Source organism: Vigna umbellata, chromosome 8, assembly GCF_029865625.1.
Source record: "Vigna umbellata cultivar VRB3 chromosome 8, Vumbellata_1.0, whole genome shotgun sequence".
Classification (NCBI taxonomy): Eukaryota; Viridiplantae; Streptophyta; class Magnoliopsida; order Fabales; family Fabaceae; genus Vigna; species Vigna umbellata.
This window is the reverse complement of record NC_142172.1, coordinates 46,989,521-47,009,094: the sequence shown is the minus strand read 5'-3', so window position 1 is coordinate 47,009,094 and position 19,574 is coordinate 46,989,521. Positions and strand designations below refer to the sequence as shown.

The window sequence follows — 19,574 nt, the reverse complement described above, 5'->3', positions numbered from 1 at the left end:
TTATAGAAGAAACAATGCTCGGTTGTGTAATGTTGGATTCTTTTATTGACGTACAACCGTTGAAGGACATGCTAATATGCACCAAGCCAAACCCAGGCAATCTCATGGAACAACCATGGCGGAAAAGAAAGTTCTGTCATAGACAGACTTTTTTAACGATGGAATGTTGGGAGACATCAAATTTCTAATTTCATTTTTATAACGTTCCTTGCAGTTAAAAATGGTTTTTTATTTTAGTAAAATGCTTTATCTTTTAATATTAGGGTGCTCAAGAATATGAAAGTGTTTAATATGTAGGGTCAGACAACTCCAGTATTTAAAGACTGACTGCAAATGACTAGAGAATAAGGCGCATAATGATAAAACAAAAAGGGGATTCATTAAAAGTCAGATTCATAGTTTTATTATTACTTATCCTTGTATTATATGTAGAATATCCAGGTTTTTGTTCCCATTGTATTTCTTATTGCGTCACAATTGTTATTGAAAAGGAAAAGTACTTATCCTCCTCTATCAAAGAAAAAAAATTGTGTAAGGATATGCTATGAATGAGAAAGGTGTACATAAAATGGGTCCAGTCCATGAAAAGACCAACCCAAAAACAACAAAAATGAAATCAGAAACTTGAACAAACTGAAATAATTTCTTTTATTGACCATATTTACTAAACTTATTTTATATTTATTTGAGTGTTATATTTATAAAGTTTTGAACGCTAAGGATTGTTTTAATAAGAAATTACATTTCTTAAAATTTTTTAATATTAAATTTTATTAAATAATTTCAGTTGATACTTTTATTAGTTTTAATATTGAAATTTATACTTGTTAATTTATTTTATATTGATGAAAATTTAAATATTTAATACGAAACTTATGGACTAAAATTCTGGAAAATGATAGTCTTTTTTTTTCATGATACTAATTGATTTCATCAATATTTATATATATTAATTTCATTGGTGAGTATTTCTTAATTGATTTAGCTTTTCAAGAGCTAATATTTAATGCTTCACTTGGAGATACTCTTTGTTTACCAAAAAATAAAAAAAATCACATTAACTAATACATGGACAACTAGACAGTAAACTTTCTCTTCAAATTCCAATGGAATTGTCAGACTTGTATTACTTTATTATCTTTCACCTTACATTATGTGCATATTTTCACCTTACTTGCGATCGGTTTAAATTTTTTTCTTGTTGACCCCAAACATGGGGATATGTGATGAATATGTATGATTGCTTTCGTCATTCTTGTTAAAGTCAAATTGAGATTGAGTTTCCAGCGATTGGTAAGGTGACAGGTCTCAGGCGAATGCTAATGGAAGTTGAGGAAGTATGCAATTGCATAACCCATGCTGCTACAGTTAACAATTTTACTTGAAAAACATAAAAAAACTGGGAAGACAGGGAAAGTGGAAATAGTCTATATAATGCTAAAAACATTGTTGTCATGATATACACAACAAATCCAGATATGGCATCTAAAGTATGAGCTTGATTCAAGATAACTAGCAGTTCTTCACACAAGCTTAATTACAGTCTCTGACAGTAACCACAAATTGCAGTGCCAAATTTCATGTACACGTAGTAAATCATTTTGTGCATCCTGCCTAGTACGGACTTCAACTTCTTGTGGCTCCATCAACATTTAAAACCCCCACAGGCAATAACCCACAGAATTATGATTAAGGTAAGGATTCCTCCTCCCACCATCAGCTTCATTTGGAGATTCTGCAGCCACATCTTCCTTCTCAACTGCCTGCCCTGCCTCTGAAAGCTGTCAGCCTAAATTTAAAAATGAAAATACAATAGCATCAGTATGATTATGTCAGAATTCAGGCTAGTTGATTCAAACAGTGTTTCTTTTAGATAAACAAAGAATTTATTAAAAGGAGATATGCAAATGCTTGATTTGGACAATAATACATACCTGGAACTGCAAGTTTTCTGTTTTGTCCACCAGCAGCTCAATCTTCTCTCCACGATCCAAAACCTTCAAAACGGAAAAAACAAATGTTTTAGAAGTGCTTGATATTGAGAGGAAAGTGGCTTTTGGAAAAAAAGTTGAAATGTTTTAGCAGTCTCTTATTCCAGTTTTTATTTACCAGTTCCATGACAGTTTTAATGTGATGAAAATCTCTTTCCCTCCTAAATCCTGCGCGGATCAAATTCTACAGTAGCACACCTTTCTAAATATCAATCCACCAAACCTACCAACGGCGTCAACATCCTTTTTGTTGGTCTAACTGTTACAATACTGAACTTATGCTTTTAGGCACATACATTTTATGAGTAACCAAAAAGGATATTATTGAATTACAGGCTTTGAAGAACCTACTAATATGCTATGAAGTCAAACCAAGCAATCTCATCAAGCTACCATGGCATAAAATGGACATTTTTCACTTAATATTGAATCCAGAACCTCTCTTGTTAAATAACAATAGAAGATTCAGACAGAGAAGTAAAGGTGCAGTTCTAAATACAGCTAGAGGACCTTATAACCCACAATGGCAGGTATCTACTCAGAAATGTCTCTCTCCAATCAATATAATGGTCCTGCGTGATAGGAAGGATCTTTTAGTATGCCTAAACTTAAAATTGAAATATATGAAAACATTTCTTGTATGAGCCATGTCATTTTACCAGCCACATGAGTGCAATCTCTTATGCATGCACTGGAAACTGATATTTTTTATACATGTACGAGTAAAAGCCTCAGCAGCCAGTCTTCATATACCCACCCTCAGGTGGCCCAATCCCCATGCTGTCCTAAAGCCAAAATACAAAAGTATGAATCTTTTCATTGTTGAACACTAATGCTATTTTTTACTCTCTTTTAAGGATATTGAAGAGAGATTAAGAAACGTAACTAATATCCTTATCCATATGCATATTGAAAATATTAGTAATTCCCTAGCATTCCTTTCATCTATTCTATTAACAACGCAAATAAATAGCTAATATTTGCATGATAAAACACAGACAATAAAAGAGTTTATAAAGTTAAAGTATTTTATTTTAACTTGTAGAGAACATCTTCCACTAAGTAATTCTTCAATAGACACAAACCTAACATTTGATCTTTTGAACACAACCAAACAAAATATTACACATAAAAGAAGACAATAAGAAAAGTTAATTAACAATAACAATAAGAAAGAAGCACAGTCCTTATGCAGTGACACATTCTCTGCCCTCCTCTGTTTTTAAATTGTTCTTTTCCCTTCTTGAGCAATATAAAAACTCCATCGGTGGTCCACAAAGAAAAATGGAAATGAAGTCCAGTGTAGTCAACTATGAGAACAACTGAAGTTTAACTTCAATTCATGTTCTCATGAATCTTATATTGTGTCTAATTTTATTAAGAAAAAATGGACATCAAATGCCATGGTCCATAGAACATGATTTCACTTTTCAGAAATGGGAAGGCAAAACGAAAAAGCAGAGAAAGGGCTGGGGGGATAACAAGCCCACTACCCAGCCTTTCTTATTTTTCTACATTTTTTCGTGTTGTAACTTTTATTGTTTGTGACCAAAGACAAATTGGAATAACCGCATACACTAACATAGTCATGTATTTCTCGAGCAATGGTAAATGTCTCTTTATTAACATTTTGTGCATTTTATGTAAAGTGTTTATCCACCCCTAAATTCATGTTAGTGTATGTAGGCTGTATCATATCTTATATTAGAAAGAGTTTTCAGTATGTCCATATCTGTGTAATGTCGCAACAATACAAATACGTATTAAGTATACGGGCTTCAAACGTTTGAGTCCCACTAGGAAACCACATTAAAATTCTCTAGTTTGAAACAGAGTACAATATTAAATGTTATCATCCCTTATTTACAACTCCTTCCACCCTTCCCCAAAATTAAGGAAAATCGGACAAACGATAACGTCATATCCAGTGATAAACTAGTTAGAATTTATACAAGGATTCAGAGGTAAGAAACATTGATAGCAGCCATTTTAGGCTTAGTTACATATACGTACCTTCTCAATATTGTCCATCATTATCCCCTTAACCTCAGTTATTTGAGCCTTCAACTTTGATAGTTTACTTATTTCTTCGGGATGATTCAAGCAATACTGCATATGCTCCTTGAGTGCTGGTCTGCACAACCAGATAAAAAATTTAAAACAACTACAAACAGAAGTAAACAAAAAATTTAAAAGGATCAGTAACAACGAACCCAAATTCTCTATCAAGATTATACGCAATGCTAAATCTGTCCTCAAACAAATCATCGTCATCGTCATCATCAGCAAGTGGATGGGTACTGTCATTATTAATGCTTGCTCCATAGCGCTTCATAAAGTCATCCTTCACCCGTTCAAGAAATACAAAAGGAACACTCCTTCCAACTGACTCATCAGCAACAACAAGGAAAACTGCAAAGCGGAGAACAAAATTCTGACATTGGCATATGTATTAACAGTCAAATCAGTAGAGCAGGCAATAATACATAAAAACAAATACCAAATCCATTGTCTATGAGGAAGTTAAAGGTGTGCCCATCACAGGAATACGTGTATTTGCTGCTATTTGAAGGTAGCTTCTGCAGGCACTGAACAGCAATAGTACTGAAATTCCCCGTATACTGTGTGTGTTCCGCTAAAACAACAGTTCCTTTGGCAACAAAGCTATATATTAAACCCCTCTGATTCATCTCCAATCTCCAACAAATTCCTCCACGAGAAGGTACAAACAATTACACCAACACCTGAATCCCACAACAACCAATCCAAGATGTAAATAACGAAAAATCAATCACAAAAACCCACGTACTGTAATCGCAATTCGAAAATACTGACCAAACAGGCTCTAAATGCTAAATCCAATCGAAGTCAGAACCTAAACCTAATTTGATTCAATTCAAGATACAGTGATCGCAAGAGAAATCTCGATTCACGATAAGGGAAGGGGGTTGCATCAGTGCATGCACATTCTGAATTTGTCAAAAATCTAAACTCAAAAATTCGTGTCAGATCCCGAATTTTATAGGTCATAGGTGAAAATGGGGGAAAAGACGGGTTTCGAACCCTGTGATCTAATCGAGAGATTTACGAATCTGAATGCAAATTGTTTGTTAGATGAAAATTTAGAGACAAAAAGAGAAAATCTAACAACCTGAGTGAAGTAGCGAAGGAGATGATCAATCAAAAACCTAACACAAACACAATCACAACGCTAGCTTTTATCAGTTTGGGGAAGAAACTTGGTCTTTCAGCTTCTTCTGCGTAACACAAATTCTTCAATTTTCTTCTTTTTATTTATTTATTTATTTCCTTTGCGTGTGTATTAAGATAAGAAGGAATGACACCCACACTGATTTTCTAATCAGACAATTACAAGTTTGAATTTTATTATGAAAATAATAATACAGTAAGTAGACTAACTTAAAAAAAATACCATTACACACTTTCACATTCACGTAATAAAATTTTGTATTTTTTTAAATAAGGATAATGTCAAATATAAAAAATTTAGGTGTTTGAAATAATTATTTTTAAATCAAACACAAAAATGTAAAGAACCTGTCACATGTTTAACATTATATATTTTTAAATAAATCAGGTGTTAAATTGTTAATTAAATTTCAGACAAAATTTTCTAACGTTAAAAATAACATGAAAACTATATTTTATCTCGTTTCAGATTCTATCTCTTAATAATACAATGTGTTTCTTTTTATCATGAGATTTTCTAAGAATAAAAAGCATGGAAATAAAAAATGGATTATAAGACTTTTATGTACAAATTTATATTATCGTTCAATCATTATAAGTCATTTTTGCCACTCTTACTTGTGCTTTTTTTCTTTAAATATATAGTCTACAATTGAAAAACTGTGTAACTCTATTTATAACATTAGCTTGTTAGGATCAGAATAATAATAAATGATAAAACCTATAGACTTAATTATGCGAAGCAATTGAATTTTTTTCTTAATTTTAAGTAATAAACACCACATTATATCAATAGAGAAAAAAATTGTGTTTTTTTCTGAATGCAAAAAAAAAATGTTATATGTTGTTATATTAAGTGTGATAATATTTGAAGAATTTGATTAACATATATTAATTAAGTTTTTTATTAATAAGTTGATGATCCGAATAGAAATGTAATATCCTTAAATAAGATATAGATAAAAGATATAATTTTGATTGGGAGAGTAAAACTACCACAAATTCAACCAACTTAATACAATAATTAATCACTAATAAAACCGATACTAATTAATAAATCTTATAACTTTGTAATTAGCTGATACATAACAAAAACAACATTAACCTCTCCCTATGATGTCTCATCATTGTTTGCTTCATGAAAACTTGTTCCTGTACCAATACACGCCCTTCTGGGAAGTTACTTCGTCTGGTTCCACATAAAGACACTCTTTTGCTTCTCTCCACAGAGCTTTGTAAAATGGGGTGTTATCAAATTGATAGTACTCACCCAATATAGCTTTGATTGCATTGGTTGCCTCCATTGCATGGTAATGAGGCATTGTAGAGAAGAGATGGTGAGTGACATGCGTATCAGTTATATGATGAAACGCCTTGTTCAGAATCCCATAATCTCTGTCCATAGTGGCCAAAGCACCCTTCAGCCACTCCCATTCCGATGAATCATAGTGAGGCAAGGAAGAGTGTGTGTGCTGCAAATATGTGATGGTCACAAGAAAGCCATTTACAATGAGCAATGGCACCCCATAAACACAGACCAGCCAAACCAGCCCTCTCACAGTTGCAATGCGGTGGAGAAAGAATGCGACACAAAACAAAGAAACATCAGAAACGTAGATCAGAAGCCTTTCACTGTCTGAGTATATGGGAGCATAAGGGTGGTAGTGGCTTGCAAAACGATCATAGCGTCTACCAGAAACATTGAAGGCTAAATACAAAGGCCATCCCAGTGTGAGCGTGATGAGAAGAGAAACAGCCCTTCCTATTCGATTGTTGAAGCACTTGTGGTACCATGAAACATTGGATTTGGATTTTGGGACAAACACTTCATCTTTACCACACCTCACATACAAGTATTTCCTCTTAAAACCAATGTGCTCTCTTGCATGCATGCTCTTCTATCATCTTTACCACACCTCACATACAAGTATTTCCTCTTCTGTTAATGAACTCCACTGTAGAAACTATAAAATAAGTAAACAAGTTACATGAATTGATAGTTCAAACTTCAATCTCTTTGGGTTTTGTAAATTCAAATCAAGCAAAAAGAAGAAATAAACAATGTCAAAAATATATATGCAGGACATACTGTTGAAGTATTAAAAAAGATGGGAAAGTTTTATTGAGATGTGAAATAACATATACTCACTGTAGAATAATCTTCTGGATTCTGAAAATTCAAAATTGAATTGTGTTTAGCTCATTTTAAGTTATGAAATACTATCTTGATTGAATCGGTTTTGATGTTTTGAGTTTTTCTTTGTCTCGATATTCTAGATTTCATCCAGTCTTGTCTTGACATTCCAAGTTTTGATTGGTCTCTGCTGATTCTGGTTAGCTTGAACTAAGTTCGATAAGTTTCACATTCAATATATGATAAGTTTAGTTAATCTCGCGTTAAGTCAATAGATCTAGTTTCACATTCAATTGAGTTGTGTTAGGTCTGAGTTTGATCGAGTCAAATGGAATTTAGGTTAGTCGAGCTTAGATCAAACTAAATCCAGTTCAATCCAAATCAAGTCAAATTGAAATGGAATTGAGAAGGACCGAACTACATTGGATAAAGTCAAATTAAATTTATGTTCAATTCATATCAAAGTGAGGTGAGATGATTCCATATTAATTACGTCGATCCCATATTGAATATAATTTGATTTACAAAATGAATTTAATTTATATTTAATCCAATTTAAGTTGGATTGAAAAAAACTAAATAAATGTAATTTAGTTAAAATAAATTTAAATTTCAGATCCAACCTACTTTATTACATATGGATTAAGACTTTATTTTTAAAAATTGAATCCTTAATGACTCTATTTCATTAATAATAATCGTGTGTTGTTGTTGATTGATTGATTTGTTTTTTAATACACAAGGAAAGCAAATTCCAAAACATGCGACTAAACTTACAAGCTGAAAATCATGGTAGTTCATTTTGTAGGTGATCTTATATCCCATGAAATACTAAAATATAACAAGAGAAAGGAACAAAAGAAGTTAACCAAGCAACCCTTTATAAATTTTCCTAGAAACATATACGATATAATAAGATAAGAAATATAAAATCAATACTTAATTTTTGTTTTTCTTTTATATTTAAATATTTTACCATTCTCATAGGAAAAATAAAATTACTAGTAATTGTTATAGGAAGAGGTGAGAAGTAGAAAAAAGAACTCAAATTTCTTTGCTTGAAAATGTCAAATATAATGGAGTATCTAGGTGCTAACCGAGATATTTAGATTCTTTTTCAGGAGCTTCTCTATTCAAAGTTTTATTATGAAATTTTCTACATCCTTCACTAATTAAGACTTTCTAGATATTCTAAACTTTACATAAGGAAATTCAAGAGGTATCTAGATATTTCTATATTTCAAATTACAATAACATTTATCCCCTTTAATTTGAAATTTTCTTCAACACATTAATCTTTGCTCTTAGCATTTGAAACTCTTCAAACATTAGCGGCTTCATGAAGGTATATGCAACTTGATCTTGAGTCTTGACATACTTGAGCTTCGCTTCTTTTTAAAAAATGCATTATCTTCTGAAATGATATCTCGTGTTTGTATGTTTGGGTAGATAATGAAATATTGTATTATTTCTTAGTGCTTGTTATCTATGCAAATCTTCATAGCTTCCATTTGTGACAAATGAAGTTCTTTCAATAATCTCCAAAGCCAAATTACATGACAATTGCGTCAAGTTGTTGCAACATATTTTGACTCACATGTTAAAAGTGTGACAATAGTTGTTTTGTTTAAACTCCATGAAAAACGCATCTTCTCATGAAAAATATAAAGTTATTGGTGTTTTTTCTATCATTGATATCTTTGACATAATCACTATTAAAAAATTCATATAGTTTGAAATCATTAGAAAATTAATAAAATAATCCATAGTCAAGAGTATCTTTTAGAAAATGGAGTATCTCTTAATAACTTTATATGAGTAGAAATGGGAGTCTCCATGAATCGACTCACTGCTCTAACTGCATACAAAATATCGAGTCTTGTACATGTTAGGTATCTCAAACATCCCACAAGACTTATTTTATATTAATTTTCTATTTTATTTACAAATTTAAACATGGTATGAAATTGGTTAATAAAAAATAATTAATATTTTTTTTGTTAATATTTAATAATATAAAATAAAACTATCCATTTATTCAATAATAAAAGTTAAAATTATTCTGAATTGAAGTTTGTGTGATAAGCTGATAAAGAATCTTTCTGATGAAGAAAGATAAAATATCAGTATCACATGTCATAATCTTTAAAGTAAATCACAATAAATACTCTTTTTGAGTATGATGATGAAGAAAGATAAAATGTCAGTATCACATGTCATGTCAGTATATTAAATTAATCTTTAAAGTAAATCACAATAAATACTCTTTCTGAGTATGATGATGAAAAAAGATAAAATGTCAGTATCACATGTCATGTCAATGAATTAAATTAATCTTTAAAGTAAATCACAATAAATACTCTTTCTGAGTATGATGATGAAAAAAGATAAAATGTCAGTATCACATGTCATGTCAATGAATTAAATTAATCTTTAAAGTAAATCACAATAAATACTCTTTCTGAGTATGATGATGAAGAAAGATAAAATGTCAGTATCACATGTCATGTCAATATATTAAAATAATCTTTAAAGTAAATCACAATAAATACTCTTTCTGAATATGATGATGAAGAAAGATAAGATGTCAGTATCACATCTCATGTCAGTATAATAAATTAATCTTTAAAGTAAATCGCAATAAATATTCTTTGATGAAGAAAGATTAAATGTCAGTATCACATGTCATGTCAGTATATTAAATTAATCTTTAAAGTAAATCACAATAAATACTCTTTCTGAGTATGATGATGAAGAAAGATAAATTGTCAGTATCACATGTCATGTCAGTATATTAAATTAATCTTTAAAGTAAATCACAATAAATACTCTTTCTGAGTATGATGATGAAGAAAGATAAAATGTCAGTATCACATGTCATGTCAGTATATTAAAATAATCTTTAAAGTAAATCACAATAAATACTCTTTCTGAGTATGATGAGATGTCATTAGGTAATTTGCAGTACAGATTGTATTACAGATAAAATTTTATTATGATGATAAAGTATGATAAAATATGAATGTGACATATATTTCTAGTAAGTGTTATATAATTAAATTATAAAAATAAATATGAAAATAAAAATTCTAATAAGATTAAATATTTTTACAAAAACCTATTCAATACATTACTCCTAATAAAAGAACATAGGAATATATATATATATATATATATATATATATATATATATATATATATATATATATATATATTAATAAACTTTGTATAAAAAGATTCCTTCTAAAGTAAATTATATTCATGAAGGTTTAGATTTTTTTTTTCACAATGATTTTTGTATTTATTTTAATAAAAAGGGCTTGGTTTCAAAATAAGTAATCAAAATAATCAAAGAAGTCTGTCTTTCTTATTGATAATATTTAATAATGTAAAAGAAAATTACAAATTAACTCAACCATCAAAAAGTAAAATCACTCTGAAATGGATAAATGTGGCTAAAATAGCGGTGATTAATATATAGCAAAATAAGACAGACTCAAATCATTCACTCCTTTCTTCACATTTGATAACCATCAAAGATAAACAAAAATAAAAGAAGAGGAGAATAAAATACTTTCAATTGAAGAAAAAGAAGATTTATAGAACTTTTTAAGTTTTGTTTCTTGATATATCTTATATTTATGTATTCCTTTCTGTTAATAAACAAATTTAACCACTTTCAAAAAAATTAAATTAATTTATTCTAAAATTATAATTATGAATTTATTAGCTAATTCATAAAACTTTTTTGTTTAACTTTTTTACGTTTTTATTTTTTATTTATAATTTTTTTTTCATTATATTATTTATACAAATGAAACACATAGAATAATCTCTTTTTAATATAATCTTTATCATATTCAATGTTTAAAGTGACATTAACTTTTAATAAATTATATATACATATATATTTATATTATTTTAACACAGAGTTGTATTGTGTCTACTAGAATTGGACATGATATAATTTGTATTATATTGGTCTTTAAAGGTTCCTATATATCAGTTAACCATTAAATCATTGTATGAGATTTTACATTCTCAAGAGAAGTAAAAAAGAAAAAAAGTTTAACGGGTTGGTTAAATCGGGTCGGATAGAGATTGACACGGTGATTATATAAAAGGAAGGAAAGAAAATTCTAGGGTGTTTGACTTTCTTGCATATTTCTTTGTAGTGATAAAAGCACCGCCTCCACCGTGTAATATTGTTGATTTAATGGCTATGAGATCGTGGGTGAGTCGGGGATCCGTGACTCGTGTGATGGACTCAACGAATCGCGGTGCTTTCAGTCGCTTCTTCAGCGACAAGGGTCGCGTGCTCAGCGAGGAAGAACAGGCCAAAGAGAATGTCTACATCCAGGTACTCTCATTTTTCGCCCTTTTTCGAATCAATCTTTGTAATCCAATGTTACACGTTTTTCTTCTGTGTGTAGAAATGGGAGAGGGAAAGATTGGAGAAACAGAAGCTGCAGGCTGGGAGGGTTAGGGCTGAGAAGGACAAAAACGCTGCTGAGAAGAACGAAGACACTGCTGATAAGGTACACGCTTTTCTTTTCGGTCTGCTCATACTCCTACCGCTATTTTTTTGTCAATTTGATTTGTATGTCAACAGACTACGTTTTGGGGCCACTGTTGTTTCAATTTGGACCTTTTCTTTTTTTTTTGGAATTTGTTATTTTTCATATTTCATGTTGTAAAGATCACGATGAAGTTTAACTTCCAGAAGTTTGTAATTTTACACGATGGATGGTTTTCTCTTTTCATTTTTGTTTGATTTGTGCGGTTCTTTTCTTACAATCTGTTGTGATCGTGATTTGAGCGATTTGTTTATTAACATTAATATAGGGGTTTTACAGAACACTGAACTTACTCGTTGCGAATCGTATTCTAACTTTTGACCGTTTCTTTTTTTGGTTACAAATTTCGTTGTTATCAGTTTTGTGGGGACGGGTGACTGGTAGGTCTGTCTACCTCTTTTCTGCATTAGTTACCACTTGAGATCATTTGAAAATTCTCTTCACTAGTCGTCATTTTGTGGAATTTGTTCAGCCCGTTGTTTCTGTCTCTCTCTTTTTCCAGTGATTAAAGAAACTACTAATTTGGTCTCCAAATTATCATATCATCGGCTAAGTTGTTCCCAAAATAATAGAATTATGTATGTAATTTCTGAAGTGCTGTGAACATCAATCACTTTTATCCCTTATTTGATGTATTTCAACGAAGTTTAAGGATCAATTTCATGTGTTTGTTTATATTTTGTGGACTATTTTGCACGATTTGTAATACTTTTTTAGACTACTCCAGTAGTTCCTTTCACTTTGAGGACTACATTGGAGAGAATAGTAGTTTAAGGATGAAATTGATGGATTATTATCCAATGCAATGTTTAGAGTGAAATCGTACAGCCTTGAAAGACTGCATTGAAGTTCTTCTGAAATGTTGATTGCTGTTACTGTTTATTCTGGAATAAATTGTTTGCTATTGCTCAGTTTTTGGTTAAATTCAATTTGGTGTAAACCAAGGGAGCCATTTCCCAAAGTCAAAGAGTGCAGCATTGTGCTACATGCATGGACGGAGGTAGAGTTTAGGTGGGACGGCCTTTTACCATGATTTGCACTTTATCAAAGCCAACCAGGGGTGATTGCAATGTTCCATATGCCTGGTTCATGTATAAAATTATTTTTGTAATTTATCTTTGAAATGGGAAGAACTTTATTTGTTTTCATTGCATCTGTTTTTTATCAACTTCGTGGCATTGGAATTTTACTGTGGATGTTATGTTACTTGCCTCTCTACTTTTCCCACAATTTAACGCTTTTTTTTTTCTGTAGAAACCTCAAAAGGAGTGACTTTATCATTCTCACAAGCCGTCAACGTCACTTTGTGGGGAAAGCATGGCGAATAAAACACAATGACCCTAAGTAGTGAACTTTGGTCTTTGTATAGAGTGTGTTTCTTGTTTATCCGTAGTTTCTTCAATAGTGATTGATGAAACCGTGTCGTTGCATCAACAAAACTTGGTATGTTTATTATGATATTATCCTTTCCAGTTAATTTTCACTTTGTTTAAGGAAAAAAATGGGGAAGTTAATGAGTTTCGCCGTGGATGCATTTAGTCTAGGAATGATTAGGTAATAGATCAAAGCTTCTAACTTTTTTTCAAGTAAAAAACCATTTATCAATTTGAACGCACATAACTGTTTAACTCGGCTGTAATATTTGGATTAAATATGAGATGACTGGATTATGAACGGATAATTACTATCTACACCGCTGTAGTGTGAAGTCAGGTATAAGAAAAAGTAAGGTTTTTTTTGTTTTGGATTTTGAGGTAGTTGAAGTGGATTACAGGGCTGCTTATTCTTCATTAATGACTTGTTTTGTCTGTTAAGTACAAAAACCAAGTTGTATGTATCAAAAGAGGAATCTTGCCCCATTTTTATAAAATGTTTTACTGTTCCCATTACTTCTATTAACTTTAATTAATTGAAGAAATAATTTGAAAATAAAATAGCAAGTACAAAAATAAGTAATAATCCGCACTAAAAACGGGTAAGATTCAGTTTAACATTTTGTTCATTTGGGTTTGATTGTATCAGTTTTATAATTCAAATTAGGTTTGTAGTTGGATGAATTGCAATGTAGATATAATGATCCTAAAAATGAAACAGTGGATGCCGCTAGAATGCGAACAACTAACCATTAATAAAGATTTACTAATTTCATCAAGCTGTTCCAAACTATCAAAACAAAGATTTATTGATTTCATCAAGTTGTTCCAAACTATCAAAACGACCAATTATTATTTGACAACATGAAAAAATCCAAAATTCTGCCTATGTATTTTATCTATCCAAGGGATAATAGAAGGGCAGAGTCTTTTGAATCCCCTAAGACGAAAATTAGAATTTCACAATTAATACTATTTTTATATCATGCCTTTTTTGCTTGTCCTATTATGCATAGAGGAACTATATGAGATCATTCCAAACTTAATGGTTAAACTATGATGATAATGAAAGGGTCTTGCGAAAAAATAGTTCGATGATACAAAGTTTAACACTTTTCATTTTTATTACTTTTTCAATATAAAAAATTTAATAAGAAAGATCATTTTATTCAAAACTTCAATTATGAGATCTCTGATCTCCCACACTTCACATCTCCTCTTGCCCATAACTAACAAAAAAAGGAGAATGATTTTCCCTTTTGGGGTAGGAAAATTATGATTGTGCAAGTGGATGCAAAGCTAAGGAACTCCAGAGTAGTTTGTAGAAATAGAATACCTTACTGCTTTTGTGTTTTATTCAATCAATTTAGTATGTCCTAATATCTATAATTTGATTTTGATTCTGATTTTTGTGGACAAATATCAGAAGAGTTTGAACTCCCTTATGGGTTACTTTAACTAAATTTCTTTAGTGGTATATGTGCCAAAATAAGTTGCAAGAGATTTTTTCCGAAGGAGATGATCAATTAGAAAAGTGAATTAATGTGAGAGTTTTGTAGATTTAATAGTTGAATTATAATGTTTATGTAAAAAGATATTTAATTTGTAAAAATATTTTTTATAAAAGCATTATTTAAAATTGGGCTAAAACCGAGGATTTGTTGAAGGGTTGGAATCACGTGCTCTTAATGTGACAATGATACAATTACAGAAAGTGGGGACAATCACGGGATCTCTCAGAAATGCAATCTATGGTTGGGGATTTAAAATCGAGTTACTTGTCGGCATTTTATCTTTGTATAACGGTGCTACATGAAAGGAACGGTAACCCAGAAGTCGCATTGTAGTAATTTATGAAGGAATTTCCGTAATAGTCTATATTATTAAAATTACACTTTTGATTAACTTTTCTAACGTAATTTCCTCTGGCTTCCTTGTCCCTTAACAATGACCAGCAAAGTGAAAGTGATTAAATTGAATGTTTTTGTCAAGACAAGAATAAATCATTAAAAATTCATGGACAATCTAACTTATTAAGTGGAGTTTGGATAGAAGACATCGAGTTTAATTAATTATACTATTCTTTTATCTCTATAGTTACAAGAATTTTCCTTTTTAGTTTTATATGAGTTGTAGTTTTAAACATCCCATTCTAATTTTCGTGGTTGGAATATTTCCGTTGTTTGTTTTTCGCTGTCAATGACCCAGCGAACATATCTGAAACAGTCTTCGTTAACATTTGATGACAAGAACCCAAAAAAAAAGTGTTGTAAATAAAATTACCTGAATAAAATATTCTTAATCAAAGCGACTAAAATAGCTTGCATAGGTAGATTGGAACATGTTGTCGGAATTTGGGCCTGAGGCCTGGGTGTAGCAATAAGTTCACAGTCGTAGTAACTGTAATCGGGATCCTAAAAAATTTATATTCAGAATTCTTAGGTATATTGGTTTGTTTTTTCGTAATCGCACTTCGTTTCGTTTGTTACCAACTTTAAGGTAGCTTTGTCTTGGGCTAAGAACAGGGAAAATTACAAGGGATCAGTAAACAATATGAGCGCCTCTGAATCACAGCGCATTATGCTTGATAAAAGTTCTGCAACGCTTTTCATTACCTTTAATAAGATTACAGGCTTTTACCATAAAGTCGAAACAACCATCAAAACAGGCTTTGATCGCTGATTCAATGCATAGTATATGCTTTAATCCTAATTGCAGAGCAATAATTGAATTTGGCAAATGAAAATAATTTCCATTACTATTCGATTCATCCTAAAAGATTGACTAGTAACCCTTTCATCCTCACTGCTTCATTCATAGGATTCACCAAGGTACACGTACTCAGAACATAACCTACACTAAAATATTCAATAATTAGCAACAGCAACACTCCTAATGACCCTTGTCAGCTAGCGAAAGCATAGAAGCTTTACAAACATACGATACGACGCAAAGCTACAACACTATACAGCGAAACTTGTATCCACTGCCATTCTCTACATTTCAAAGCCATAGTTCGAATACCCAAATGGACCCATTTGATCCTGCATGCTGCTGGAAGCGTACGACAGCATGTCTTGTGATGACTGCTGCATTGAAGTACCAGGTGGAGGAACCCAGTTCTGGTCAATGGGCACAGGCAGAGAGTTACTATCCACAGTGGTTATGTCATGGATGCTTGATCTTTTCCTCTCCTTCTTCCCAGAATTCTGACGGAGAAAGTACTTTTGAGCATGGCTGGCTACTTGAGTCGGTGTTCTTGTCACAACCACGTTTCTTGAAATGCTTCTCCAATCTCCTTTTCCGAATTTGCTCAGCCCGATCAGAAATAGCCTGTCACACAAACACTGTGTCATTGTACTTCTCATTGTTCATGCACTTGTAATAAGGACTCGAAACTACAGATAGTTGAATATGGATTCTGCGCGTGAAAGTTTAACTGAATTGACGTGTGAGAAGAGAAAATTTGTGGGTTTAAACCATCTTCAAATGCATGCATGACGATCAAGAAAGTATTGCAATGCACACGTTTGATATTTGCCTTTTTCAAAATTCTGATTCGGTTTTCCGAAAATCAGTAACCGAAAATGCACTATCGTAAGCGAAGACGATAACGCTGTCACTGTAATTTATAGAGACAAGAAAACAGAGGACTCGAGTTTCATGAACTAAGAAAACAAAAAAGAGGAAATTAAGGTTTTTATGAATAAGAGCCAGCTGAGTGCAGCTGAAAAATAAAATATTCGAACTGGAGGGGATTCATTTTAGAAATAAAAACACGCAAATGATTTTTCATATAATAAGACCAAAGGATCGTCAAAAAGTAAAATTCAGAAAAATTAAAACGAAAAGATTTTTTTTTTGACGGTCAAAACGGCATCAAACTTGAGCAAAACTCAAAATTGGTTTGAACTTTTTCCCCTTCTTTTTTAAGATAATCACACCCGATTACGAAACAGCTCGCTGAGAAATGAAAGAAAATAAACCCAAAAATGAAAACCCCAAACACTAACACACGCAAAGAAGAAGAAGGAATCGAATTGAAGCGAAATCGTTGACAAACCTGTGTTCCTCTTCAGTCCAAGGCGTGCCTTTCTTCCTTTCGGTCTCGCCCTGCTTGGGTTTGGACCCGAATGAGATCTGATTAGCGCTGTCCCACGCAGAATTCCCGGCACCGCCACTGAGTTGTGGTGGCGCCAAGTCATCTACGTAACTCGGGACCTCGACTCGGCCAGAGTCAATCTCGAAGACGTCGTGGACGAGCGCGTCGTAGTGTTCCCTGACCTCCGCCGGAGTTTTTCCCGGAACGTGGACGGCGATCTGGTTCCAGCGGTCAGGGAGGTCCTCGGGCACGAGGAGCAGAGCGCGCTCGAAGAGCTTGTCGTGGTAGCGAGTCCACTCAGTGGGCTGAACCGGCTGTGGCTGCCACCGAGTCACGCTGCTCTCATGAAACATCGTGGGTGTCGTGTTCTCAGTTGAATTGAAAACAATGAACAAGGTGAGGATCTGCTTCTCTAGGGGTCGTGTTTCGTGTTCCAACACTTTGTTTGTTTCTTTGTTTTCGCTGACTAGGCGAAACCAAAAAAACAGAGAGAGAGAGAGAGAGAGAAAAAAGAAAGAGAGAAAGAGTCTCGCTTTCTAGGAGATTTCGCTTCTGCGTTTGGTGAGAGATTTGGGAAAAAAACGCGATATATTTATAGGGGTGGCGAAATTAATTAAAACTGGATTTAAAGAAAATCAATATTTAAACCATTGTTGATGAAAAAGCTATTTTAGTTTTAGGTGGGGTTTGGGAAAATCTGTTCTGGTGGGTCCAGCTCATCGGGTCTTCAATACCAACACGTTTTTGCTTTTATTGTTTTTTCTTTTGTTTCTTCTCAAACTCTACAGTGCATGCTAAGAAACCTACACTCTCATTTCTCCTCTTTTTGGAAAACAATCACTATAATTAATCATTCCACCCTCATATACTAATTCATTGCACTTTCATCTTTTATTTTTTTTCTTTTCTTATTTATTTTTACACGTGTCTCACTGCCGTGCTTCTTGCGACTGTGTTTATTTACACTTCTCACACTCACTTTTATAATCTTTTTTTAACCCTTTTCATAACAAGTACAGCTGAAATCAAACTCACGGTAACAGATTGAAAATAAGTAAATTAGAAAAAAATGAGATGGCATGTGGTTTGGCTCGGTTGAATATGATTTTGGTGTGTGCATAGTGATTCCATTCTCTGACAGTGCGTTCTTTTGTTGTGAATGTGAGATTGAAGATGCAGTCGAAGATAGAAGTAACGTATTGGATTTACGCACTTCCCAATTTGGTTTGAAAACAAAGGTGCGAGTGATAAGCGAATAGAAGAAAATTTCCATTTTGTTGTGCTTTTCGAGTACCGTTTTCTCATTCCAATTCCTGAAACCTCGCGTGGTTGCAGAGGGAAGAATGTGTTCTACTGGAACTTCATCATCTTTTTCTGTATAAAAAGTCTCTTTGGTCAAACCGACACCAATAAATTACTCCTTCCCGAATAGAATCCAACACCAACCGTTTTTACTTTATTCTTCTTCCATCGATTTAACTGTAGAATCTTTTCTGTGTTTATCCATGGAATCTACAATTATCTATTCTTCCACTTACCATTCTCTTCTTAAATTTTACTATTTTAATCAAACACTTTCTTTATTCCTCGTCTTACAACATAGGAAAGGTAAAAAACTTTACAAAAATTGTGCTTAATTCGCTTTAAACTTCTTCAACACTGATATTGACCCATCGTGAATGTAAAAGTGAATCATCAATTGCCATGCGTGTATTGCTAAATATCATGTTTTTCGTTTCTGAGATTGTGCTTTCGTTGGACTGATTTTCAATGTAAGTGTGTTGACTGTGTAAAATCATAACTATAAACTTTCTTTCTGAATTCAAGCACCGAGTCAGATTCAAATTCAATTCAGTATCGGTGCATGTATTATGACGTATGCCACATGTTCGATTAAAGTTCCTTTGACATAATAATTGTTTTTTCTATTGAAAATGGGTAAAAAATAAATCTTTTGTTTAAAATTATGTAAGAATGATGCAAGGGTAGTAAATTACTCAATATTTTATATTGGAACACTGAAGAAAAAATTAACAAATATTTAAGTGATTGTGTATTTTTTATTATTATTATTAACACCGTGGAGAGATATTGCGTTGAAATTATATGCAGCTAGTGTGCGTGGATGGAAAAAAAAAATCTATTTATTGAACCTTAAAAAAAATATTACATTTTCTTTTACCTAAA

The 19,574-nt window shown here is 32.2% G+C and overlaps 4 protein-coding genes across 4 annotated transcripts; 1 reads left to right on the top strand and 3 right to left on the bottom strand.

Moving 5' to 3' along the window:
• Window positions 1-1,406: 1,406 nt before the first annotated feature.
• VAMP727 (vesicle-associated membrane protein 727) lies at window positions 1,407-5,300 on the bottom strand. The gene is made up of 6 exons (XM_047300907.2): window positions 5,143-5,300; window positions 4,492-4,735; window positions 4,205-4,403; window positions 4,005-4,125; window positions 1,935-1,997; window positions 1,407-1,789 (listed from the first exon to the last, which is right to left on the bottom strand). Exons 2-6 carry the CDS (start codon window positions 4,679-4,681, stop codon window positions 1,646-1,648), a joined length of 717 nt encoding a protein of 238 aa, XP_047156863.1. The 5' UTR covers window positions 4,682-4,735; window positions 5,143-5,300; the 3' UTR covers window positions 1,407-1,645.
• Window positions 5,301-6,337: 1,037 nt separating this feature from the next.
• On the bottom strand, window positions 6,338-7,104 carry LOC124827773 (omega-6 fatty acid desaturase, endoplasmic reticulum isozyme 1-like). Its single transcript, XM_047300897.2, has one exon. The coding sequence runs from the start codon at window positions 7,091-7,093 to the stop codon at window positions 6,338-6,340; it is 756 nt and encodes a 251-aa protein (XP_047156853.1). The 5' UTR covers window positions 7,094-7,104.
• A 4,371-nt stretch (window positions 7,105-11,475) lies between these two features.
• LOC124827778 (F1F0-ATPase inhibitor protein) lies at window positions 11,476-13,389 on the top strand. Its single transcript, XM_047300906.2, has 3 exons — window positions 11,476-11,695; window positions 11,769-11,873; window positions 13,167-13,389. The coding sequence occupies exons 1-3, from the start codon at window positions 11,552-11,554 to the stop codon at window positions 13,182-13,184; spliced, it is 267 nt and encodes an 88-aa protein (XP_047156862.2). The 5' UTR covers window positions 11,476-11,551; the 3' UTR covers window positions 13,185-13,389.
• Window positions 13,390-15,869: 2,480 nt separating this feature from the next.
• On the bottom strand, window positions 15,870-17,944 carry LOC124827777 (Duplicated homeodomain-like superfamily protein). The gene is made up of 2 exons (XM_047300904.2): window positions 17,349-17,944; window positions 15,870-16,618 (listed from the first exon to the last, which is right to left on the bottom strand). The coding sequence occupies exons 1-2, from the start codon at window positions 17,738-17,740 to the stop codon at window positions 16,282-16,284; spliced, it is 729 nt and encodes a 242-aa protein (XP_047156860.1). The 5' UTR covers window positions 17,741-17,944; the 3' UTR covers window positions 15,870-16,281.
• Window positions 17,945-19,574: the final 1,630 nt, after the last annotated feature.